The sequence below is a fragment of the Erpetoichthys calabaricus genome, chromosome 5 (assembly GCF_900747795.2).
Source record: "Erpetoichthys calabaricus chromosome 5, fErpCal1.3, whole genome shotgun sequence".
NCBI lineage: Eukaryota > Metazoa > Chordata > Cladistia > Polypteriformes > Polypteridae > Erpetoichthys > Erpetoichthys calabaricus.
In genome coordinates this window covers 10751699-10773532 of record NC_041398.2, presented here as the reverse complement: position 1 = coordinate 10773532, position 21834 = coordinate 10751699, and the positions used below count along the sequence as shown (strand labels likewise).

Genomic DNA, 21834 nt, shown 5'->3' with positions numbered 1-21834 from the left:
CACACATATATACATACACATATACATCTATACTAATAAAAGGCAAAGCCCTCACTGACTCACTCATCACTAACTCTCCAACTTCGCGTGTAGGTAGAAGGCTGAAATTTTGCAGGCTCATTCCTTACAGCTTACTTACAAAAGTTAAGCAGGTTGCATTTCGAAATTCTGCACGTAACGGTCATAACGGTCGACAACGTCCGCCATGTTAAACTTTATTATTTATGGCCCCATCTTCACGAAATTTGGTTAGCGGCTTCGCTGCGCTAACTGAAACTGATGTACGTACTTATTTCGGTGGTATGACATCACTGTCGGCCGCCATATTGACCTTTCCAATGGTCTTTGTTACTTAATGGGCCCATTTTCAAGAAATTTGGTACGCGGGTTCCCAACGCTAACTGAATCCTACTTACGTACATATATACGTCCATAGCCTGCAGCTCGGTCAACACTCTGAGTCCTCCAGGCACTCCTGAGCATAATATAATTTTGAAGTTTGGGGCACCAATAATGTTACTGAGAAACTTACAGCCACCGAAACTTTGTAATGGCACGAGACTTCATGTCACATGCTTGCAAAAGAATCTAATTGAGGCAACTATTTTTACTGGCGGTGGCTCAGGGGAGAGAGTTTTTATTCTCGCTTCCCCGTTATACCCTCTGATCTCCCATTTCAATTCAAACACCTCCAATTTCCAGTAAGGCTCTGCTTCGCAATTACAATTAATAAGTCTCAGGGACAGACCCTACAAAAGGTTGGCATTGATTTGAGGCAAGATTGCTTTTCACATGGCCATCTATACGTTGCATGCTAAAGAGTAAGCTTAGCGCACAGCTTGGTCATATTACAACCGGAGTGGCGAACTGACAACGTGGTATACAAAGAGATCCTTAACAAATAATTATTGGTACATTTTCCCTCAGTTTATTATTTAAAATTTTAATGCAGTACTTCGCCGATGCGAAGCGCGGGTATTTTGCTAGTTTTACTTAAGAAAGGCAGGTTAGAGATGAGACAAAAATTTTCAAAAGCAGATGAGTCGAGATTATTTTCCTTCAGTAGGGGTTTAACTACAGCAGTCTTAAGACAATCTGGGAAGTCCCCCGTATCTAATGATGAATTTACTATGTCAAGAATATTATCAACTAGCACGCCTGATACTTCTTTGAAAAAAGTTATTGGTATTGGGTCAAGGACACAGGTGGAGGGTTTCAGTTGAGAAATTATTTTATGTAAATCAGGTAAATCTATCCTGGTGAAAGAATGTAATTTGCTTATAACGGAATGCTGGGGTTTAGGAGGATCCTTAGTGTTGGGGAGATATACTATGTTATTTCTAATATCATTAATTTTTTGATTGAAAAATACAGCGATAGCCTCACAGGTTTTAATGGAAGTACTTAGGAGGCATTCCTTTGAGTTACCTGGGTTTAGCAGACGATCAATCGTAGAGAATAAGACTATGGGATTACTAGCATTGTTATTTATAATCTTAGAGAAATAGCAGCGCCTCTCAAGACGGACTGTGTTATTGTATTCTGTTATTTTAAATTTTAATATTTCATAGTCAATAGTTAGTTTAGTTTTCCTCCATTTACTCTCATCTCTACGGCATGTTCTCTTTAAATCAGACACTCTTTGGGTCTTCCATGGTATAACAATACTAGAAGATTATTTAACGGTCTTTTCAGTTACAACTAAGTCAACAGCATCTCTCACTTTAGTATTAAATCTTTCCACCTTACTATTTACATTATCCTCGCTAATATAGTTGGCACTATAAATGGACTGATTTTTTAGAATGTAAGTTTTAAAGCTGCTGATGAGTTAAAGAAACGTTTTTTAACAATATGCTTCTCATGAGTGTTTTCTATCATAATTTCTATATTAAATAGTAGAAGAAAATTGTCTAATAGACCTGTATCAATGACCTGCTTTATATCATCGTTTACTCCTTTAGTAATTACTAAGTCTAACATATGACCTGCTTTATGTGTAGGCTGGTTAACAAGATGCCTCAAATCAAAAGAGTCCAGGAGGTTCATAAATTCTTTTACTCTTTGGTCACATTGATTATCTATATGAAAGTTAAAGTCTCCCAATTACTACTGCGAGTTCTGCACATTGGAACAACAGAAATCCCAGTGTCCGTTACGTCCCTTCAGCTTTAATGGCAGTTTGTAGCTTTTCTCTTTTGTTATAATTAAACTAAACGGCTATACATTGTTATGGCTTATCAACATATGTGTGTGCTGTTTGAACTTATTAAACATTTACGAAACAGCAACAGCTCTTCATGTATTGCTTCAATGACGGAGTAGGAAGGCCAACAGTGAAAGATAGAAAGCGGGATGCTGAAATAATTGAAAAATGTGTTGAAAATGGAAATCAGTGACGGTTGTTACGGCCTACCCAAAGAGTCTAGGGATATAAAAATAGGCCGCACACCAATGAGAGAGAGAGAGAGAGAGAGAGCGAAACAACTCACAAACAAAACCATAAATAAAAACAAATTCCAATTATTAAACAAGAAAAAAAAACAATATATATATATATATATATATATATATATATATATATATATATATATATATATATATGTAAAGGAAACTACACAAAACAAGCAAGGCAGGAAAATTCACACAAACTTAGCTGTCTAACTTCACAATGTCTACAGCAAACATACCAATGTACCTTTATTATGTAGATAGCTTGCTTACAAGGATAACTTTAGTATACACCCAAAGCCAAACTATCTAACCCTATCTAACCATACCTTTCTCAATTTTCCCTTCTCTCCTCTCTCTCCCTTCTCTCCAAAGAAGCTCAATTTTTAAACCTACACCCCACTCATACCCAGGTGAGTTAATCAATAAGCAAATTAAAAAGGGTAATTAGGCAAAACCCAATTAAGGTAAACCCTTAAATTAGAAATACAATTAGAAGTTAAAGTAGGTCATAACACGGTAAAGTTATTCTTTATTAATTTTAATGGTCTTCTGCATTGTCATTTTCTTTATTTATTCTGTTATATCAGGTTGTGTTAATATATTGTGGTGTGCAGGCAGCTTGTGATGCTCTGTATGGGGGCAGAAAGGGCGGAAAGCTGTAAGTGATGGGACTGGCTGAGGGGCTTCTGTTCTGTGAGGGGCGGACAGGAGAAGTGAGGAGAGAAGTGAAGGTGTGGAGCAGGGAGTCAGGAGACAATAAGCAGGAGTGTTTGTGTATCAAAAAGACACAACGAGAGTGGCAGGAGATCAACTGATCGGTAGGGAAAGCTTTCTGTGATTGTTTAGGAGGTGAGCTCTGTAACCAAATAACGGAGTGTAAGACAGGACACCGCTTGTGAGGGAATGAAGACTCCACGTGAAATGTAAAAAACTCCAGGACCTCTGAGTTGTATTAGCTTATTACGCTGGTCATTACAATATTATATAAATTAATTCATTTTGTTAATATAGTTTTTTACGACTGTTCGCTACACTAATCTACTGTATGTCATTTTAAAAGTAGCTGCTCTGCTATCCGTCTTTTCTCTTATCCATCACAGCCTCGGTCCTGACCCCTGACTGATAATCGAGGTTTTACTGGACCTTATAAACCTGATGTTTCAAGTTCAGAGCATTGGCTGCTGGAGTCCATCCTGGTGAGACTGGTGCAAGTCATGAAACAGCTCAGGATGAGATCCCCAAGATGGCCCACAAACAAATGAGTTCTCTCCTCACAGCCAGCTGAGTTTCTTTCTGCTCTGATCAGTTTCTCTTTTGAGTTTCTAAGGCAGTGGGAGGCCAACTATAGCCTGCTGTCTAGAAATGTCCACTGGCAGGGGTGCAAGCGTCACGTAGGCTACGCGTAGAAATGTCTGACATTCGGACCCTCCTGAGGTGTTCTTAACAAGATGATGTTACAGTTGGCTGATGTCAGCGTAGTAAGTGAGCACACAATGTCATCCTAAACGTAATTCAATAGAAGGTCTGACACATCGATAGACACACTCTGTACTGCTGACACTTACACGCTGAGTGTGCTTAGCTGCTTGTCTGACTTTGTGGTGTTTGTCCATTTTTAAAGAATCAGAGTTTGCATTTGTCTGATCTCAGGGCTGTTTAAGAGACACATTATTGTCACATGTCAGTCTGTATTGTACTCCAGAGTTAAGTCTACGATTCTTACAATAAGTTCAGCTCAGAAATGTCAATATACTATTCCTGTGTAGAGTTTCTGTTTTTAATGATATAACTAATCAGGATCTTCATTTGAGTTCTACACTACCTGTTAAAACCCACTGAGACACTCCTTGGGTGATTTGTGGATATCCAAGAAAAGATAAATTGTGTTCTTTCCAGTGTGAGGTGCGCAGAGTGAAGAGTAAAGCAGACAGGCCTGTTCCTTGTGCTGCTCCAGTGTTGCTCACACAGTCCTTGAGTCTGCCTGACAGATAGTCCATCATCAGGACACCACAGGCTCACCCACCTGCACATCTCTGAGGTGACCCCTTAACAGGGATGGCTGGGTGGTCTTGAAGGCTCTGGTGAAACCAAAACACATAAACATAATAAACATCTCTCTATTATAAGAGATGAGACGTGATCTTTCTGAAGAGACCTTTTGGAAGTCCAGAGAGACGGAAACAAGATCAGCGAGATGGAGACTTTGGTCATTTTGAAAGTCTACAAATAATGATAGTAAAGATCGCATTCACACAAACAAATGGAAATTATTACTCACTGAAATAACAGAACAGCAAAAAGAGATTGAATATATTGTTCAGATTAAAACTTTAAGTCGGAGACTTGTAGATCGTCTAATTCGTGTTGCCATCACTCAAAAGTATTGTTTCTTCAAATTAAACAGGCCTGTCCGCAAGAATTAAAAGATTTGTGGTTTGGTGAAAGTGAAATCCACATACACGGTCACACTTGGGTCACAGAGTGGCACAGATACACAGGAGATTTTTGAGACAAACGTTTTTCAGACACTTCAAACAAACATAAGACTCTTTCAGGAGTGAATCGAGCTCCGTGTGTAGTCGGAGGGGACAGTTCTGTCACTCAATTAGAATAATAGTAAATCTTCCTGTTCATAGGGGTGAGCCTCAGGAGCGGGACCGCCACAGGAGCAGAGGATGTCTGGGGGAGAAGAGAGACAAGGCAGTGAGATAAAAGGACAGGTGCTGTACAGGCTTTTAAATGTTTGAAGCGCCACACGAACCAAACCTGCGGGTGGGCGAGCGAAGTAAGCAGGGGGCGGAGCTCACTAGTTTTATTAATAATAATAATCCATCACCTAAACAAAACACCTGAGGTAAGTAACATACAAAAATATAATTTATGAGTTTTAGAATTCCTTTAAGTTGCCTTCTTCCTGAATTCAACAGAATCCATCCATCCATTTTCCAACCCGCTGAATCCGAACACAGGGTCACGGGGGCCTGCTGGAGCCAATCCCAGCCAACACAGGGCACAAGGCAGGAAACAATCCTGGGCAGGGCGCCAACCCACCGCAGGAATTCAACAGAATCGTTTGTGTATTTCGGTATCTTACTTGACTCCAGAAAATGACAACGGCATACAACGTCCTCATATGTCTGACTCAGGGTATCAAATGGACTTGTAGATCCTATAATTACTGACATGACGTGTTTAAGTCCTCCTGGCCTTTCACCAGTTTCTTTACTTTACACTTCAGTTTGTTTTTATTATTTTTGGTGTTGTGTGAACTTCACATTTCCCAGTTTGTTGATGTGATGTCTTCTAAACGTCAAGAACTAACTCACACACCACTGTGCCTTCAAACTGTCTTCTTTATTTGACGCACTCTTTAAACCCAATCTCAATCTTACATCAATTCAATTAAACCTTTCTTTTAATCTTTATTGTTATTCCTATTTGTTAAATTAAATCAAAGTTATGTCATGAAATGTCAAACAAATGTGTGGTCAAAATATCAGGAGTCAGAAAGAGAAGAAGAAATCACAAAGTGAACGTGAATTCTGATCTGATCATGCATGTCCTCTTGTGAGTCCAAACAGAAACAGCTGGGGGCGACACTGAGTGACATCAAGAGAAGACTTGAGGAGAGAGAGAAGACACTGAAGGAGACGGGGAAGGCGATGGACGAGATGAAGGTGAGTGGAATAGGAAGACAACACTTTATATCAAAGAGAGGAGAAATAAATGAGAACTTAAAGAGCAGCAGAGCTTCACTGGTGATGATGAGTAGGGACACGAGAAGGGAGAGTTAGAGAAGACGTTGTGTGGTGTCCTTCATGGCCTTTCACTGTTGACAGAATTCCAGGTGTTATTCAGTAGAGACTCAAACAGAATTCAACAAATGAATTTCAAAGTCAAAATAAAAAATAATTTAAAAAATCAGAAAGTTAAAACAGAAATCTAAACAAACAAAAAAAAATTAAAAAGTAAAGAATTACCCAACAGGATTCACGCTGCAACCCAGAAAATCAGAGAAGAGCCTGGAGCTGGGTCAAAATTCCTGATAATTTAGAAAAATAAATAATAAACAAATAAATAAATAGGCAGAATTTCCTTTTCCCCTGCTATGGTTGCTTCTCCTCAGGACTCGACTCCTCACGACTGATCAGGATTTTGTCTGAAAAGGAAATGAGTGAGAGGTGTGGAAAAATTGGTAGGTTTTTTGGGTAGATTTTTGTTGTGTGTAGCTACTGTAAACTTTGCTAATAATAGTGGAGCTAACTTAGTTGAAAATTTCTTTATAACATTCCAATGGTTGCCATCAGGGCCTGTTTTTTTCCCACTTTGGAGTGAGTTTACAACATCCAGCAGTTCTGAGAGTGTCTGAGATTTGTCCAGTTCCTCTTCACTAAGAGTGTCCAGCTGTTGTATTTGCATTACATCAAAGAACTCCTCAGATTGTGTCTCGTCTTCTTTAAACTGAGTAGAATATAAAGACTTACAGTACTTGCTAAATGTGTGTCTTATATTTTTAGGCTTTATTACTTTATCTCCAGTTGTGCTGGTAATTTCTGTTATTGCATTGCAAACTTCTTGCTTGTGGATTGTTGCGCTAAGATCTTATTAGCCTTCTCTCCATGTTCACCGTAATGATGTTGTAATTTAAAGATGAGTTGTTCAGGTTCTTTTGTTATCAAGAGGTCACAATCTGATTTGAGAGCCTGTCTTGTCCTGTACAATACCTGATTTGGAGAAATGGGATATTCTTGATTTGTTCTGATAATCGTAATGGTCTTTTCTTCTTCATTCTGATATTTCTCTGTGTTATTAGACTCCACAACTTAAGGTTTTTCACTGTCTGACTGATTGCAGACTTCACATAATGTACACCTCCAAATGTTTTACTTCAGCTTTAATATTTTATCACAAAGACAGTAAGGTTATCCAGTGGTGGCATCTGCTGAATCTCAGATCCACTTTCCTCCATTCACTTTTCATGTGGAGTTTACCACTTTTTCCAGTATCTAAGTGGGGTTCTTCCTGTTATTTTTAGTTAGTTTGGTTAATTGACAGGAACCCCCAATTTGCTTCCATTGTGATCACTAGTGTAGCTCTGACCCTGTAATGAGCTGGCAGAGTGTTCAAAATACCACACTCTCTGATGCCCAGACTCTTCACACACATTTCTGTGCCCAGACAGACCAAACTTATGCAACCTAATTTATTTAACACAGACTCACATTAAACAGTCCAACATAATCGAGTGTACTAAAGTACTAAACACAGCCGGTCCAGACCAGTGGGGTGTGTCTTTAGCTCAATGAAAGTAGGCGGGCACAATGTGTCACTCAGTACTGTGTAGTCCAATCCAGACACAAAGGTGACAGCTGAAGAAGTAGAAGTGAAGGAGAGCCAACCTCACAGACCGACCTTCACTTCGTTTTATGTTTCTACACTCGTCTGCTTTTGTTGTTTCCTCCTAGAATTCCTGCTTATTACTGACGCATGAAATCCCCTCTCTACACCCATGATGACTCTGACATTTTCATCCAGGATTCCTTCCACTAGATGTTGTTCAAAGTCTTGTTTCATGTCTTTTTTGTTTATTTATTAATGTTAATGTTGATTTGGTTGAGTATCTGCTTTATTATTTGTATTTGATTTAGTTTATATGCTGCCCATGTTATGCTCCATGTGCTTTGTGTGTGGCTCACTAAGAGGTGGACCATCTGCCAATCACCACCAGCAGCTTCCCTTCCACCTTATAAACTCAGAGGGTCTCCCACAGATTCAATTGTGAATGTGCTCTGCGAGTTTGTGAAGTTCTTGTGTTCTTTCAGCTATGCCTTATGCTGTTGTGACTTTCTGGATTTTTCAACCTGTGCTTTGTTTTACAACAACTGTCTTTGGATTCTGTTCGGAAACATTGTTTGTTTGCATTGGCTTGTTTGGCTCAAATGACTGTCTGAGTATGTGGAATACAACTTTATGAAGAATAAATCTTTACTTATATTAAGGTTCTATGTTGGCCATTGTGAATCTATCTATCTATCTATCTATCTATCTATCTATCTATCTATCTATCTATCTATCTATCTATCTATCTATCTATCTATCTATCTATCTATCTATCTATCTATCTATCTATCTATCTATCTATCTATCTATCTATCTATCTATCTATCTATCTATCTATCTATGTATCTATCTATCTATCTATCTATCTATCTATCTATCTATCTATCTATCTATCTATCTATCTATCTATCTATCTATCTATCTATCTATCTATCTATCTAATGTCCTCAGTCTTATGTGTGGCATAGGCTGAACTTCTGATCAATTTGCCACTATTGCTTGTCAGCTTTGTACCTAAGTCTTCAAATTGTATCGAAGTACTGAAAACAGAAGAACACCTCCAGCTTTTTGGTTGGTGTTCCTGGAGAGCAGGCACCTTTAACCTCACATTTACTTCCCACATAGAACACCCCACCAGGTGTCATCAAATAAGTATTAGTCATAGTTACAATAGCAAGTTCATTAGTAATAATGCAAAGTTAATAAATGAAGTAGAAATACATCAAACATGGAAATAAAGACTCACAACTCTTCTTTATTCCTGGTGTGTGTTGTGCTACTCCACTCTTAACCTCAGGCAGAGTAGGAGATGTCCTTTTAAAAGGAAGACTTATTTACAAACTCGCAGATCAAATGAAGTCCTCACAAGACAGTAGAGGTGTCCCCAGCAGCTCGTGCCAATGGCTCTGAAGATCCTTCAAAAGGAAGCCTTTCATGACTGCGTATCTCATAAAGTCCTGTAGTCTCCTTAATTGCAGCATCAGCAGATTGTTGACGTTACTCAGCATAATGGAGGGAACATATTGTCTGGGAGTCAGTCTGCAACTGACCTTCCCTCTGCAAATAAAGTACCACCAGTCACTCCAGCCAATTCAAACTGTCCTTCACAACATCAAAATAAGAACAAATGTGCCTCATGATTGGTTATTCTTATCAGGTGACTCAGTTCTAAATCTTTATCCTATTTATTCAGATGTCTGTGATAAGAGAGGTGGAAGAAAATGAGAAGAGCTTCACTGCTCTGATGCGGTGCATTGAGGAAGCCCACAGGAAACTGACTGAGAGGATCAGAGAACAAGAAAAGAGAGAAATGGAGAAGGCTGAAGGAGTCATGGAGCAACTGGAGAAGGAGATCTTGGAGCTGAAGAGGAGAGAAGCTGAGCTGAAGGAGCTTTCAGAGACCAAGGACCATCTCCACTTCCTACAGGTGAGAGCAACAATTCACAGGGAGTCTGATCAGACTGGGGTGTGTGGAACAGGAGAACATTTAGGGAGAAATTGAAAGGAACTGAGGAGTTTGTACAACATGACAAGAACAGGCCACTATTTTCATGTTTCCTTAACATTTCAAATATTCTTTTTACAAATATCTCAAAGTTGTTAACGTCATGTACATGACGGACAGATTAATCTACAGCTGTGTGCATGAAAAAGTGATTTTTTTATGAAGTGTAAAAGATGACATCTAATAAAAGATGGTGCCAACTCTTCTGCCTGTCAACCTCCTGATGTCTCCATCCTTAAACTGATGAGATTCAAATCCTTCAGCATTTCCTCACAGCTCAGACCCCACAGTCCAGTCTCGTCTCTCATCTCTCATCTTTCTCGTGTGTTTTTCTCTCACACTCCACACAATAGTCCTGATGTCCACTTTGTTTCACAGATGATAGTGAGATTCACTTCTTGATGTATACTCCAGATATGGTGGCTGCTAAATAACTCAGCTTGCCATAGCTTTGTCTGTTTTGTATAGTTAATGATGATGATGATGATGAAAACACAAAGGTTCCCAGGATTTCCTCACAAGTCACACTTCTGAGCTGCAGACCTTCAATTCTATAATCATATTGAAGAAGTTTCTCCCTACATGTGTTAGTCTTTACATTTTATTTATTTTAATTAAGTTTGTCTCAGAACCATAAAAAGCCGAACACCTTGTTTTGTGTGCCAAGTCAATTCTGGACCCACCTGACCCCTCAGTCCCTTTATCTTGACTCTCCTCTCATGGAGTCCTGTGTGAAGGTTAAGGCTGATAATCTCTGATGCTCCACTACACTCCACCAAATATTCTCTCATAAATAACCAACAAGTCAATGACAGGCGTTCTCACCATCTAAACCCACACTGACTGCCCACCACACTGATCCTTAATTCAGAAGAGCCCCCTCTTATCAGCATTACTTACTTTTTAATGTCTCCTTTCTGAAATCTCATCCCCTCTTCTCTTCTGATTCAGACTTTGTCCTCTCGCTGTGTCCTTCCTGCTGATGGAGACTCGCTGAGCTTCACTGTCACTGCTGATTTCTCATCTGAGGACCTGAGAAAGGAGCTGTCAGGTCTGACAAAGAGTCTGGAGAAGATCAGCCAGAGGGGCATCATGACAAGGACTCCATCAGGTACAGCGTCTGGTGACATTGTGTTTGTTATTGAAGTCCATTAGGAGGACCAGAGTGATAATAAGAGGACACTGAAGAAGGCCTGCTCTTTAACATTTATCTGCCATCCTTTGCTGTTTTTTATTTTTTACTATATAGTGCCTTTCACAGTCATTAGCTGAGTGATAACAAACTCTCTAAATAATCAGTTGTTCTTAATCAGAAGTTTTAGAATTTTAACTTGAAATGTTATACTCCTTATACTTATTCCACGTATTCTCTTAGAAAGTCCTTTTTCATTTAACTTTGAGATTCTTTTTATTTTCTTTGCTTTCCTCGCCTTAAGATTAATGAACAGAAATGTGTTTTAAATGGCTAAGCCGGCTCAGTGCACAAATGAATTGTTTATTTGAGAACAGAGATGACGTTAATGGAATCAAATTGAGCTCAGCGTCAGTGCTTTATAATATCTGAACATCTCAATCTGCTCCTGCTGTCTTCAGTGTCCATTACATTCTGCTGGATGGAGTCCACGTTAAAAGTTCACGTTCATCCATTTTCAGCTGTGCTCCCCCTGAGCTCTCGTGATTTATTTGCCTGCTGTTGTTTGCTCAGAAGTCGTGTCTCCCACCGACATTTAAAAGGATTTTACAGGCCAAAAGCATTTATTTGATTTATTTTGGAGGTGAAGATAAGCAAATTGGAGGACTGCGTCAGAACTCTGACTACTTCAGAACTGTCTGAACATTTCACTGAGTGCAGCTTCAGAATAAAACACACTTTATAAATTATGAATTACGTATGTTTACACATAAACACTGTGAGCGCTGAAGTCGAAATCAACAACGGGAGTCTAAAACCAATTTTTAATAAAAAACAATGTCTTTATTCTTTTGTTCTTTATTCTTGGTGAGTAAAAAAAACTGTGAGACTGCCCTTTTGGAGAATGTGGGCAGACTGCAAAAGAAAAAAGTGTTTCCCCTTTTATCACCGAGCTTGTTCATTTAGCTAAAGAGAGAACAGAAAAAAAACATAACAGTTCATTTTGAGGTCATCCATAGATTAGGGGACATCTTAAATTTATGACATAGGAGTACAGAAAAACAACAGCAGTACCAGACGCCTACATTATCTAAAGAATGTGCCCGTCTCAGTACAAACCCATTTTAAGCAGTTTTCTTAAAGTTCATTGCATTAGTTATAAAGAGATTACATTCTTTTTGTTTTTATATCTTCATTAGATTATATTTGTTTGATTAGATTAATAATTCTTATTTATTAATTCATAAGTAACTTGTTTTCTTATAATATTAAACAAGACTAAAGAAAGATCACATTGAATTATAATATCACAGGGTGTTCTGTTAATATCAAGAGGTTAGCACTATCACATTGAAAAATTAAATCAGTCTCATATTCTGTGTATAAACATAATTCATTTCCTACCTAAATGCAGATAAAATCATATAGAATTATAAAATCATATAGTTGTCTGCAGCATGATTAATACAAAATTCAGTAATTGGTATTTTGTGAGTTAAATACTTATAGTCATCTGCGGTGGGATAGCACCCTGCCTGGGGTCTGCTTCCTGCCCTGCGCCCTGTGCCGGCTGGGATTGGCTCCAGCAGACCAACGCAACCCTGCAGTTAGGATATAGCAGGTTGGATAATGGATGGATAGATGGATACTTATAAACATTACAGTTAATAATGGTTTTTCTGCGTTCTCAACACAAACTACGGTCAAGTAGCCAAAAGCACAGGGTCCATCTCGGCCGTCCACCACATTAGACATATACGGTATGTGTGTATTGTGAAAATAAGCAGAGAGAGTGGGCACAAAGAGTTGGGGTACCACCCTGAAATACCCCGTTTAATGATGAAGATGAAATAAAAAGCACAAAGACGGAGCACAATGATGACGTCTGCTGTAATCAAAGGCTATCAAGTTAAAGTCACTTGTGAGTCGGAGCTCCGTCTTCCTCAGTCACAGATCTGTAATGAACACCCACTTCTGGTGACATTTTATAGTGGTGTCACTGAAGAGGAGGAGCTTAATTAGCGGGCTGTGGAAGTGACGTCACTCGTCTTGTGGCCTGTGAACTCACTGAAGTGATGACATTAGCAGGAGCAGCACCCTCTCGACTCAGGGTGGGATTTCTTAACTAGACGGAGCTCTGAAGATGTCCCCAACTGTACCTGCTTGTCAATATTTATAAAATACAGTATATTTATGACATTGTATGTCAGGACAAACACCAAGACATGGACTTCAAGGACCCTCTGTAGACCTCTGTGATCAAATTGTGGTGAGGAGTAGAGCAGAGCAAAGAGATAAAGTCATTTGTAAAGGTCTGAGTGGTCCCAGCAGCACAGCGGCCTGAAGCATTGGGAAATGAAAGAAGTTTGGAACCACCAGGACACTTTCTAGAGATGGCCAGTCTGAGTAACTGGAAAGGAAGGGCCTTGTCCAGGGAGCTGATCATAATCCTAATGGTCACTGCAACAGAACTTCAGGAGTCCTCTGCTGAGATGAGAGAAACTGTAGGAATGATGGCCATCTCAGCAGTGCTCCACAAATCAAGCGTTTATGGTGGAGTGGCCAGGCAGAAGATACTCTCGAGTAAAAGACAAATGACAGCCTGATAACATCAAGGGAAAGATTCAATGATCTGTTGAAACAAACATTGAACTCTTTAGACAGAAGACCAAGTGGGATGTTTAGAGAGGACCAGGCACTGCTCACCACCCGCCTAATGCCATCTCTACAGTGAAGATGGTGGTGACAGCATCAGGCTATGGGGACAGAGTGACAGGTCAGAACTGAAGGAAGGAGAAGTGCAGTCAAATACAGAGAGGACGTGAAAGAAAACCTGTGACCTCAGACTGGGTGATGGATCAACGACCTGAAGACTACAGCCAAGACAACTCTGGAGTGGCTTTGTGACAAATCTGAGTGTCCTTGAGTGACCAGACTGAGACCCCACTGAATAGGAGAGACCTGAAGATGGCAGTTCACAGACGCTTACCTTGAAATCTAATGGAGTTTGAGAAGATCTGTCAGGAAGAATGGGATCAACTGGCCAAATACAGGAGGGCAAAGCTTTAAGAGACACTTAGTCATGAAGACCACCAAAGGGGCTTCCACAAAGACCTGAATTAAGTGTCTGAATACTTCTAGGAAGGAGACGTTTCAGTTTTGATTTGTAATAAATGTGCAGACCTTTCTGAAGACCTGCGTTCACTTTGTCATTATGGTTACTGAGTGTAGACTGATGAGCACAAAGGCACATTAATCCATTTAAAATGAAATCAACACCACGGTAAAGTGTGCAGAAAGTGAGGGGGTCTCAATACTCTCTGACTCCCTGTATATTTATTATTAATATCAATATTCAAATCGACATTTGGCCTAATTCGCCAGCCCTTGTATATATTATTAATGTTTTATTTGAACTTCTCTGTATTTGTAATACGTGTTTAAGAACTAAACTAAAATCACACAATGCCATCTTCACAGTTTCCATTCTCCTTCTCATTTCTTTTTATTTTCAGCTCATGAAGCTCCAGTTTTCATCCTCCAGCCTCCTGAACATCAGAGCAGAGACGACTTTTTAAAATGTGAGTTTGTGCTTTGACTGAATGGATCATCACAATTAAAATCATTCATTCATTCATTCTCCAACCTGCTGAATCCGAACACAGGATCACGGGGGTCTGCTGGAGCCAATCCCAGCCAACACAGGGCACAAGGCAGGAACCAATTCCGGGCAGGGTGCCAACCCACCGCAGCAATAAAAATCATTGAAGTTTTAATAGAGCAGGACAGGCTTAGGATATGAAAGTCTGAGTGTTGTGTGACTGAGGGGCTGAGAGTGATGGGGGTCCTGTGACTGGTGCATTATGGGATAGAGAGACTCAGGCAGTGAATCACCAAAGCCGTCTGTTGAACCCGGGTCCTGATGTGTCCAGAAATGTTTAAAAAGGAAAAGAAAATAAATAAAATCCATGTCATGGGGTGCACATACTTTATCACACGACTCTATATACAGACACCGTATTAGTTTAAAAATGAAGCACAATTGTATGTGAAATAAGTTAAAGCTGACAAAAGTCCTCGTCATCCTCCATTCTTTACTCCACAGAGCAGACACTTTGCTTTGAGTTCTTGACTTCACAAATTTTAAACATTGAAACAAATGAAATGGAAGAGAAAATTATTGGGGGTCCTTAATAGTGATGGGTCGTTCTTGAACGATTCGTTCATTTTGAACGAATCTTTAATGTGACTCGGGAAGAACGAGTCGTCTCGTGGGAGTGATTTGTTCAGTCGCGCATGCTCATTTGCGCAACTTCATAAGCTTAACCAACTCAGTCTGAGCCGGAAACAGAATTGATTAGTTCATCTCTCTAGTCTTCGGGTTCGAGTCGTTCGTTCATCACGTGACAGCCCCATAAGCTTTACCTATGCAGTCTGAGCCGGAAAGAGAATTGATTAGTTCATTCCTCGAGTCTTTCGAGTCGTTCGTTCTTTTGTCACGTGACCACTTACCGGCTCAGTACCTCAGTCAAATAATAACGTAAAATTCCATTTGTTGTATGTTGGATTATATTTTGAAATTATCATAAAATTATCAAAAATATCAAAAACGCATTTTCTTATAAATAAAAAAGGTCTGTCAATTTCTGTCACTATGATTTTGTTACTGTTTCTTGACGATCTGTGGTGTGTTATTTTATAAATAAATAATCCTGTTACAAATAAATTATTGATTAATTTGTCCTTTCATTGTCTTTGTCTATCAGTAAAGTAAACAAACACTAGGCTATATAATAAAATAATCCAAGCCTACAATTACAAAGTACTTATAGTTAATAATCGTGCACTATTCTATAGCAGTGTTCATTTTTACTCCAATTTTGAGTTTCCTGGTATAATAATTGTTTTTCCTATGCAGACTTAACATATTGATCTAATATTTGTATAAAAAGATTGGTCAAAAAGGACATAATGACAAAGTAAAAGCAAATAACATTTTGAATTTGAATGAATAAGGTTAGTTTAAAATATTAAGGTTATGATAACTTAAACTTCAAGTTGTAACCCAAAATGAAATAAAAACTGGAGAGTTAAAGTCATTTACAATCCAACATACAACAAATGGAATTTTACGTTATTATTTGACTGAGGTACTGAGCCGGTAAGTGGTCATGTGACAAAAGAACGAACGACTCGAAAGACTCGAGGAATGAACTAATCAATTCTCTTTCTGGCTCAGACTGCATAGGTTAGCTAATTGGGCTGTCACGTGATGAACGAACGACTCAATCCCGAAGACTCGAGGAATGAACTAATCAATTCTTTTTCCGTCTCAGACTGTATAGGTTAGCTAATTGGGCTGTCACATGATGAACGAACGACTCAAACCCGAAAACTTGTCAGATAAGAGGCGAGGTGAGCGAATCATAGACTAAAGACCCAGGTAAACAATGAATTAATATTTTCTGTTTCTTATAGCATTATAGTTTTCTCTTGTTTGTAGTGTGATCAACATTTGTGTAAGCAGTAGATGTGTTAGGGAGGTAACAGGTAACATTTTAATTATATTTTGCTAAAATGAACGAAATGAACAAAATGACTCGAAAAAGGATTCATTCATTTTGCTGAATGAGACTCAAAGGTCCAAGTCGGTAAAATGATCCGAAATTCCCATCACTAGTCCTTAGAATTTCAAAGACCCCACTGGACTGTGGTGACATCTCAAGCTGACTGATTCCTCTAATGAGTGTCACCGGGGTCTTCGGTCACTCAGTCAAATCCTCACTCTGCTGTGTTGTGTCCTTGTGTGCCTCACACTGAACGAGGACAAGAGAAGAGGAGGAGATGAAGAAGGTCACAGCCAAGGGTGGTCAAGGTGAAGACTACAAGACCACCTCGAAAGAGCTTCAAGTTCCAGTGAGCACAGCTGCACATTCTCAAGATGTTTGAGGGTCCATAGAACTGAAGCCCACCTCCCTGATGAAATCACCAGAGTAAAGCTGACCTCCGAGTGAACAGAAAGAGAGTTTAAATGGCGGAGAAAATGCAGTGTGGTGTGTTGGTGAAGATTTTGGAGTTCAAACCCTGAGGTTGTGGGTTCAAATCCCACTACTGACACCACTGTGTGACCTCAGCAAGTCACTTCACCTGCCTGGGCTCTGATTGGACAAAGAAAAGAAAAGGAAACAATGGAATCTGAGATGATGGGAGTCACCTTGGATAAGAATGACAGTCAAAAAATAAAAAGATGACAAGAAAGACACAAAAGAAAGAAAGAAAGAAAGAAAGAAAGAAAGAAAGAAAGAAAGAAAGAAAGAAAGAAAGAAAGAAAGAAAGAGAGAGAGAATGACAGATGGGAAAGGCACTATATGATAGATAGATAGATAGATAGATAGATAGATAGATAGATAGATAGATAGATAGATAGATAGATAGATAGATAGATAGATAGATAGATAGATAGATACTTTATTAATCCCAATGGGAAATTCACATTTTCCAGCAGCAGCATACTGATACAATAAACAATATTAAAGATTGATAATAATACAGGTAAAAAACAGACAATAACTTTGTATAATGTCAAATGTTAACGTTTACGCCCCTGCCCACCTAGGGTGGAATTGAAGAGTCGCATAGTTTGGGGGAGGAACGATCTCCTCAATCTGTCTGTGGAGCAGGACGGTGACAGCAGTCTGTCGATGAAGCTGCTCTTCTGTCTGGAGATGACACTGTTTAGTGGATGCAGTGGCTTCTCCATAATTGATAGCAGCCTGCTGAGCACCCGTCGCTCTGCCACAGATGTCAAACTGTCCAGCTCCATGCCTACAATAGAGCCTGCCTTCCTCACCAGTTTGACCAGACGTGAGGCGTCTTTCCTCTTAATGCTGCCTCCCCAGCACACCACTGCGTAGAAGAGGGCGCTCACCACAACTGTCTGATAGAACATCTGCAGCATCTTATTGCAGATGTTGAAGGACGCCAGCCTTCTAAGGAAGTATAGTCGGCTCTGTCCTTTCTAATATATAAAGATATATATAGCTGTACCCGACCACGCGTTGCTGTGGCTCAGTCTGGTTAAATGGAAAAGAAAGAAAATAGAAAGCGCGCGTTTCTAATATGTTTGATTTCACAATGCTTGTGGGTATACAATATTTTTTGTTGTTCCATTGTCTGTGCAGAATGTTAGACTGAATAATATTGTTAAGTTCGTAGACGTCTTTGTTTTTGGCCGCAAGAATAGCTCGTTCACTCAGCCAATCGTGATTCTTATAATTGGTTTGAATATTGGGAAATACTTTTTCAACCAATTCTTCTTTTGACGTCACTAAATTGCAGAAGTTATGAGGCAATGAAATTCGTCCTGAGGTCAGATCAACCGGCACCTTTCCATTGCCAATTTCCAGATTTCTCCAACCCCGTTATTGACAGTTTGCATTATTTGATCGTAAATGCCTTTTTGCTGAAGCGTTAGTTTAGGAATATTTGATTGCACATACGACAAAAGATCACCCGTGTTGTAATTTTCTTCACGACGCAATTCTACATCGAACGAAGCAGCAGATGGATTCGGTGATGACATTCCCAATTGATTGAGAACTTTGTTCGCGATTTCTAAGCACAAATCTTCAATCATTATCAACGCTTAGTTGTAGATGTCTGCTGTGAAATCCATGTTTATATTTGAATTTTACTTGCGTATTCGACGGAGAATATCTTCAGCCATGTGCGATTTATATTTCTCCCATAACTGTGTTGGAGATGAAGGAGAGCAGGCGGTCAATATGATTGCAAACAATGCACGAATTTGATTTGGATGTGACGTGTTGCACGCGTCATTAATGTACACATCTCAGTGTCGGTCGTTCTCCAATAAATTCAGAGCTTGACATGTACTTCAGAAAGTGACATGTGTAACGCCGTTGACAATTCTCAATTGCTGGAAAGACGTTGGACCGGCACATTTACCAACAGCATGTGAGCAAAGAAGCATTCATCTTGATTGGGATGCACGGTGTACAGTCTGCCTATCGTAGTTTCTTTCAATATGGCAGGTTGTCCGTTGACTCGCTCTCCTCGTTTGCGTTGTTCAAATGATTTTCTACTCGCATTCCACGTGTAATACGTAGGCACTTCCGAATACAGCAGTGTTTTCGCAAACGCGTCATTTTGACATAACGTAAAGAAAGCAGTTAACGTTGTAGCCGGTGGATTCAGGGCTATTTGTTGCACATTTGCAGCTGTGAAATAAACGCGTTGTTCATTTTCTATATGTACTGCTAAGTGAACAACATCTGGACTTCGTTCATGTATGGGAAATGAAAGAATTCGCCGTACAGCTTCATTGCTGCTTATGTATCTTCCAGCCTAATACTGTGCGATTTCATCGATATGACCGCATTCCTGTCACTTCATTCTGGTTGCACGCCAAAAACTGCCGTGTCGCTGCCTTTATTCACGTACTTACAAATGTATTTGATCGAAACATTGAAATTGAATCGTAAAATATTTAGTATGGCGTGTGTTGCTTTTACGTCCAACAGATGGCGCTGTGTTTTCAAAAAACGCATGTGCTTACCTGTCACAGGTGTGACATCAATATAATATGTATATAAAAACACGCACGTATTAGAATGCAACGTTGTGTCAAAATTTCAAAGCAATCGGTGAAGAACTTTCGGAGATTTAAGGTTTTGAAAAAACGAACATTTACATTTTATTTATATAGATGTATATATATTTACTCTCTATATATATATATATGGTTTTGGCAGCCAAGCACTTTTTTTCCAACCTAGAAGACGTCTCTTAAGATCCGTTTAATCGCCTCGTTGATTGCATGTCCTCCAAGGTAGTTTCAATCCCCATTTCCTGCACCGAGTCATCTCCCCTTTTATGAGTGACTGTGTTAGTCGCCGTACTTCGTACAGGTCTTTGAATGCACTGAATACTTGTAACTGGTGTCGTCCGTCGGCTACTTTCGACAGGGAATGGAAGCAATTGTCGAGTAACAAAAATTATTTGTAAGTGATTTAGCATTGAAGAAATAGTAAAAACTTCATCACTTGGGTCAATACCTAAAGAAATACACACAGCAAATGCAATTGCGAATACACCAGAATCTGTAGGATTTAACTGTTGCTGTGCGTCTTCATAAACTATGGGAGGTTTGTAAGGAAACAAAGCATGCTGATCTGCTCCCATTTCATCTTACAGTACTCTACGACTGGGAACTGATCTGATGTTCATACTAACCTGGCTTATGGTTCCGGGGCGATCACGCCTGAAATTACCAAGCGTTACTGTTTATAGCTGTGTATTGGAACATCCAAATCCTGCTTCCTCCTCCTGCTGCTTGCTATCGCCGCTCACCTACGCTACCACACCCGCCTGTCCTACCGGCTGCGTTCTGCTGTGCTGCTTCTACACTGCTATCAGCTAAGTAGCACTCACTATTGTAGCACTTTGAGTACTGAGAAAAGCGCTATATAAATGTAATGAATTATTATTATTTATTATTAAACACTAAAGTACAAAAACAAAGTAGAAAGTAACACTAAACCGCAACACCACCGGGAACACCGGCACACCGCGTCTACTAAACACTAAGAAACACTAAAGGAAAAAATACTATTCAGTAAGTACCGCGTCTACTAAACAGTAAATCAGTAAAGGAGAAAGGACTAACCGCGTCAGCTGTGGAGCTCAGCTCGGAGCGAAATGAAGTGAATGGGAGGGGAGATGATCACGTGACTCACCCACATGCCTTAACTCTCCATCCCTCCACAAACACACAAACACAGCCACACAGATCCCAACTTTCCTTTTTAGATATAAATAAACAGCACTGCTGACAATGGACACCCTTGTCTTACTCCACATTTCTCCTGTATCTCCCCTGTTAGTTTGTTATTTACTTTTATCTGACTTCGTATATCTTTATCGACTACTTTTATCCAGTCCAGAAAACCTTCATGAACTCCCATTTTTTGGAGTATCTTCCACATATATTTCTGTGCAATTCTATCAAATGCTTTCTCCAAATCTAAATGTAATATTGCTACATGCAGGTTTCGCTCTCTCCTGACATTAATACAGTCTCTTAAGGCACCCCGGTTATCTGCTGCACTTCTCCGCTGTACCACACATGTCTGCTCTTCTTTTATTACATTCTCAATATTTGTTTTCAATCTATTTGTCTAAACTCTTGTCAATATCTTCTTGTCTGTTGTTGTCTTTTTATTATTTAATTTTTAATCCCCACAGATTCTGTCCAATCAGATGAACTCTTTACTATTAGTGTCTGGTCAGCGCAGCTCCTGATTGGCTCTTGTTAATTGTCTGTGTTGTGCTCCGCCCCCAGTCCGGTTACACACTCCCAGATTTCTTCACTCGTTTTCTTTTCTCTCCTTTCAGACTTCTGTCCCCTCACACTGGACATCAACACGGCACACAGAGTCCTCCGTCTCTCTGAAGGGAACAAGAAGGTGACACGTGAGAGGACAGTGACTGAATATCCTGATCATCCTGACAGATTTGACCGCTGGGCTCAAGTTCTGTGCAGAGAGGCTCTGACTGGGTCTCGCTGTTACTGGGAGGTGGAGTGCAGTGGAGACTTCGTGAGGATTGGAGTCGCAAATAAAGGACTGAGAAGGAAAGGATGGGGCAGGGAGTGCTGCCTTGGAGACAACGACAAGTCCTGGTGTTTGCTGTGTTATCATTCCCAGTACTCTGTGTATCACAATAACAAGCAGACTGTAATCAGCTCCCCCTACAGCCCCAGAATAGGTGTGTATCTGGACTGGCCTGCTGGCTCTCTGTCATTTTATAGCGTCTCACAGACAATGACCATCCTGCACAGGTTCAACACCTCCTTCACTGAGCCCATCTATCCAGGGTTTTA

General features: G+C 39.8%; 1 protein-coding gene across 1 annotated transcript in view; it reads left to right on the top strand.

Annotated features, from left to right (window-relative positions):
- The window catches only part of LOC114643414 (uncharacterized), a 1023859-nt gene that overhangs the window by 11386 nt on the left and 990639 nt on the right, over positions 1 to 21834 (top strand). Inside the window, exons 2-6 of the mRNA XM_051927698.1 lie at positions 6036 to 6131; positions 9488 to 9721; positions 10751 to 10910; positions 14447 to 14512; positions 21348 to 21719. Coding sequence (XP_051783658.1) covers positions 6036 to 6131; positions 9488 to 9721; positions 10751 to 10910; positions 14447 to 14512; positions 21348 to 21719 — 928 coding nt within the window. The remainder of the gene's footprint in view (positions 1 to 6035; positions 6132 to 9487; positions 9722 to 10750; positions 10911 to 14446; positions 14513 to 21347; positions 21720 to 21834) is intronic.